The 5868-nt window shown below is 44.4% G+C and overlaps 1 protein-coding gene across 1 annotated transcript; it reads left to right on the forward strand.

The window, feature by feature from the left end:
- The first annotated feature begins 4484 nt into the window (after positions 1-4484).
- On the forward strand, positions 4485-5632 carry LOC116022786 (FCS-Like Zinc finger 6-like). The gene is made up of 2 exons (XM_031263657.1): positions 4485-4928; positions 5243-5632. Exons 1-2 carry the CDS (start codon positions 4654-4656, stop codon positions 5421-5423), a joined length of 456 nt encoding a protein of 151 aa, XP_031119517.1. The 5' UTR covers positions 4485-4653; the 3' UTR covers positions 5424-5632.
- The last annotated feature ends 236 nt before the right edge of the window (positions 5633-5868 follow it).

The raw sequence follows: 5868 nt of genomic DNA on the forward strand, positions 1-5868 counted from the left end.
ATACTCAGTTGGAATTGTCAAGGAGCCGCGTCCAGAGAGTTTAAACGCGCTTTCCTCTTGCTTATGAATAAAGTCAAGGCTGATGTGGTTGGCCTGATGGAACCGCGAATTTCAGGTAATACCGCGGATAAGGGTTTTGATAAAAATTTTGGTTTTGATAATTGGGTTAGAGTAGAAGCCGTTGGGTTCAGCGGGGGAATTTGGATCCTTTGGGAAAATAATGTTGACGTAGAGATCATCGTCACGAATTCGCAATTTGTTCTAACTAGAATCAATAAGGGTGAAGAAAGAATAGGGCTGGTGTCCTTCGTTTATGGTAGCCCAGCGAACAATCTCAGGAGCAAGCTTTGGGAAAATCTCTCAAATGATAAGCTCCCCCTTCATGCAGAATGGCTCACGATCGGTGATTATAATGCAGTGACATGCATGGAGGATGTGAGCAACAAGGATAATTTCCACGCTCACAGATGCGCAAGTATGAGAAATTGGAATTTTAAGGAAGGCTTAATTGACGTTGGTTTTTTTTGTGCCAGGTATACTTGGACGAGAGGAAGGGACAACGCCACTTTCACCGGCGCAAGGCTTGACAGAGCTTTGTGCAATCTGGAGTGGATCACGCAACACCCGACTACAAAGGTGACTCACTTAATGAGGATTTTTTCCGACCATTCCCCTCTACTCGTCGAAGTGGGAAACGCAGAAGAGCAGACCAAGAATTACGTATTCCAGTTCCAAGCTGCCTGGAGCCGCCACCCTGGTTTCCACGAGATGGTAGGCCATAGCTGGAATCTAAATAAATCCTTCATGGAGAATGTTTCGGCCATGCAAAGTCATTGTGTGGACTGGAGCCGAAAAGAGTTCGGGAGCATTGAAAAAAGGAAGAGAAGGCTTTTGGCTAGAATTGAGGGAATACAAAGGAGAATGGAAGAGCAACCGCATAATGGTCTGTTACGGCTGGAACGGAATCTGAGGGTTGATCTTGACGAAGTTCTTCATCAGGAAGAGCTGAAGTGGTTCCAAAAATCTAAGGAGGAATGGATTCTCTCGGGCGATCGAAACACTAAGTTTTATCATGTCGCGACCATGGTTCGCCGCTCGAGAAGCAAGATTCATGGATTAAAGAATGGACAGAACGAATGGATCCATGACAGGGACCAAGTTGAGAGTATGGTCCAAAAGTATTACAAGGATTTGTACACAAAGGAGGATGTTCCAGATGAAGCCGAAACTCTCGCTGGAATGTTTCCTACCATCGCTGAGAGGAAATGGAATTTTATTAACAAGGATGTCACTAAGGATGAGGTCCACGAGGCCCTCAAGGCAATGGAACCGCTAAAAGCGCCGGGCCCTGATGGTTTTCATGCAATGTTCTATCAGAATTCCTGGGATATAGTAGGGGATTGCATGCACAAGATGGTGGTGGATTACATCGCCGAAGGCAATCTCCCAAGCGGTCTGAATGAAACCAACATCGTCCTGATCCCAAAAGTGCAAAACCCAGAGAGCTTGACTCAACTCAGACCCATAAGTCTTTGTAACGTGGCGTACAAGTTGGTCACAAAAGTGATGACAAACAGGCTGAAAAGCATTATGGCAAACCTTGTCTGCCTAACCAAAGCAGCTTCGTACCCGAAAGGCATATCACGGACAACATAGTGATTTACTAGGAACTCCTCCATAGCATTAGAACCGAAAAAGGTCGAACAGGATACATGGTTCTAAAGATCGATCTTGAGAAAGCTTATGATCACCTGGACTGGAGATTTATTCGCTCAACTCTGAGGGAGGTTGGCCTGAACAACGACTGGATCAGAAATATTATGCATTGCGTGGAAACCGCAGGGATGTCCATTATATGGGAGGGAAGAAAGCTCGACAGGTTTAAACCGGAAAGAGGAGTCCGAAGAGGGGACTCAATTTCCCCGTATCTTTTCGTTCTTTGTATTGAACGGTTGGGTCATTTAATCACAAATTCGGTGGCCCAAGGACGCTGGAAAGGAATTAAAGCTTCAAAGAGTGGGCCGACAATCTCACACCTGTTTTTTGCAGACGACATGGTCCTCTTCGTGGAAGCGGAGGAGGATCAAATAAGCAATGTCATGGACTGCCTCGACATGTTTTGTAAGTTCTCTGGACAACGAGTCAATAAATTAAAATCTAATATTTTCTTTTCTAGCAATGTGTGCAGCGAGAAAGCGGAGAAGCTAGCCGGTATGGCGGGTATTCCCAGGACGACTGATCTAGGGAGATATCTCGGAGTTACATCGCTTCATGGGAGAGTCACGAAGGATCATTGCAAGAGCATTATTAATCGGGTCCAAAGTAGACTAGAGGGGTGGAAGACGCGCTTTCTCTCGCTCGCAGGGCGACAAGTGTTGGTACAAGCAGTACTCAATGCAATTCCCTCCTATGCCATGCAAACCATGCTCATCCCTAAAGGAGTATGTGACGAAATTGACATACGCACGAGAAACTTCTTGTGGGGAAGGGATGGGACTACGAGACGAACAAGCTTAGTCAAATGGAACACGGTTACGCTACCAAAATTAGACGGTGGACTCGGGATAAAATCAATGAGAAACATGAATATCGCACTTCTAACCAAGCTTGGGTGGCGAATCCCTAAAGAAGAAAATGCGACCTGGGCTCGAGTGATGACGTGTAAGTATATGAAAAGTGGTGCCAGCATTGCGAACATTAAAAGAAAGAGGAATGACTCCAACATTTGGAAGGGTGTTTGCGCCGCAACCCCGAACCTGGAATGTGGAGTGAAAAGAGTGGTGAAAAACGGCAGAGGCACCCGGTTTTGGACTGATCGGTGGATTGGGAATGAGCCACTCCGTAAGTGGTTAATAGGACCTCTTAACAAGAACGCGGAAGAGCAATGGGTGGCTGACTTATGGCACCCAAGAGGTACGTGGGATTGGAATCGGATCAATGTTGCACTCCACCCCGAAAAAAGAAGCGAAATCGCTGCCAAGGTCATTCTTAACGATGCAAGCAAGGCAGATTGCATGGGATGGGGACATGATGATGTACAAGCTTTCTCAACCAAATCAGCTTATGGGTTAACTTTGAAAGGACAAGGTGAGGGAAGCAGCGAAGGATGGAAAGCGATATGGAAGCTCCGAGTGCCCAACAGAATACGTTCTTTCATGTGGCTCGTCAAGGATGGGAGGATTATGTGCAATACCGAAAGGAAAAAACGAGGATTCACTCCGGATGAGCGTTGTGGCGTCTGCGGCGCAGATAGAGAAGATGTTGACCATACTATCAGAAGCTGCCCGGCAGCAGCAGCAGTGTGGCATAACATCAACATCGACGAGCAAAAAGGTACATCCGATACTTTGGATTTTAATACTTGGTTAGACACTAACCTGGCAGGTAACGCGGGAGGCCAACGACAGAAGCAGAAGAGCGCCAGGTTCGCGATGACAGTTTGGTGGATTTGGAAGTGGAGAAATGAAGTGGTGTTCAATAGGGGATAAAGGGACATTAAAGACAAGATTGACTGGTTGCAATGCAAGTTCAAAGAGACAGAAGCAGTGCTTGGCAGAAATGCAGGCCCGGGAGGAAGGACAGGAAGAGACAATCGGAGGAGCCAACCATGGAACCCCCCAGAAGCAGGATGGGTCAAAGTTAACACTGACGGGTGCGTCGACAAGCAAAACCTTGCAACAAATGGAGGCGTCTTTCGTAACAAAGAAGCTGCATTCCTAGGAGCTTTTTCCAATCGGATTGGCCGATGCAGTCCTCTGGAAGCGGAGCTGTGGGGAGTGCACAATGGGATCGAGAAAGCTTGGGAGCTCGGGTATAGAAAAGTAATTTTTGAGTCCGACTCTACCAAAGCCATCCAACTTATCAATGGGAACGAAGATTATGAAGGCATGGAAAACAATATCGTGGAGCTTTGCAGATCCTCGAAGGGAAGAAGGTGGGATATAAAGTTCAGACATATCCCACGTGAACAAAATAAGGTCGCGAATGCTTTTGCAAAAGGGGCACGCTACCAAACCGAAAACTTCAGATGGATTGACGAGCCACCCAGAGACATAAAGAATCTTCTGAGACAAGACGAGCTAGGCATCTTGGGTGCCTCCACCGTCGTGCGGATCAGCTAATGATCTTGGTTTATACCTCCTATTCTCCAAAAAAAAAAAAATAATAAAATAATTAATTTATCAACATTCTTTTGGTTGAGTCTATCGCGCAAAGCCTTAGTAATATGATTTACCTGTTATGTATAATTTATGAACTATTATGCAAAAATAAAATTTATCCAGTATACATTATCGGATAATAATTACAGACTTCCACGTCATCCAAAAAATAAAAATTATTTACTGTCATATATTTTTAATTTTTTATGTCTTCTCCCAATAACATGGGAGGCAAGTGCACTCTTTTACACACTCATCATCATCATCGTCATCACCATCTATCAACGGTCCAGATTCTCTCCCCACTCTCTGGCTCTCCCTTTATCTCCCCTCCCCTTCTCCAATCTCCCTCTCTCACTCCTCTTTCTCTCTTTAAAACCCTCTCCCCCGCCTTCCATCTCCGCCGCCGCTCCTCCGCCATCTAACGCCCTCCCCATATATAGATACAGACACCCACAAGAGATCAGAGAGAGAGAGAGAAATCGTAAAAAAAATGTTGCTGGGGAAGAGGCCGAGGCCACCGATGAAAAGAACCACAAGCATGACGGAGTTTACGTTGGATCTAAACGCCGGCGCCGGCGCCGGCAGCGTGCAAACGTCCCAGGCCGCCGCCGCCGCCGTAGATCAGCACTTGACGTCAGCCGCCACCGTCTCCGCTCGGCCCCACCGCCGGAAATCCGCAGATTTCGTTGAAACTGCCCACTTCTTACGCGCGTGTTCCCTCTGTAAACGCCGCCTCATCCCCGGCCGTGACATCTATATGTACAGGTACATATATATATATATATATATATATATATATATATATACACACACATACACACATACACACATACACACATACTTTTGTAGCAGAATTAGGGTATGGACTTGAGTATTTTCCGATAACTGTATCAATACACATATTTTGTATATATGCATGCATATATAAATACACATAAATCATAAGTTTGATCTATATTAACTTTCTTGATTTGAATCAGATAGTTATGAGAAATTTAGTCTGATTTAAGATTATAATATAGTAACTTTTTAATGAATTGATTAATGATAATTAATGTCTTTTTTGGTGTGTTTTTCAGGGGAGACAGTGCATTTTGCAGCCTAGAGTGTAGACAACAGCAGATGACACAAGACGAGAGAAAAGAGAAGTGTTCGTTAGTGGCATCTAAGAAGGAGGCCATGGCGGCGGCGACCTCCGCCGCGGCGGCCACCGGATCGGAAGTCGTCGCCGCCACCGGCGAGAGCATCGCCGCCCTGTAGATTTAGTTAGCTGTATTATTAGTATTATTAGAAACTAGTGGACCGCAACATATGGATCGACAGCATGTGTGTATGTCCCAACTTATATGTTGTTATTATTATTATTACTGTTACTATTATCATAATTTTGTATTTTTATATGTTTCCGAAATGAAATATATATATATATGGTGGGGATTTATAAAGTTTTTTTTTCCAGGTTGGTCCAACTTGTAAAATTCAAAGCCTCAAGTGGCTTGTGTTATGCATGGGTTTGTGGATGAAAATTATTATGCCACTTATTATTCGATCTAGCTAGTAATTATATTAGTATATAAATTAATTTTTTTTTTTTTTTTGTTTGTTTGTATCTTTTGATATAAGTGATAAAATTGAGAACGAGTCAAAGGCAACGAAAAAATAAGTTCGTAAGTAAAAATACATCAGGTCATCGTAGATATCAGCT

This window comes from Ipomoea triloba, chromosome 6 (assembly GCF_003576645.1).
Source record: "Ipomoea triloba cultivar NCNSP0323 chromosome 6, ASM357664v1".
NCBI lineage: Eukaryota > Viridiplantae > Streptophyta > Magnoliopsida > Solanales > Convolvulaceae > Ipomoea > Ipomoea triloba.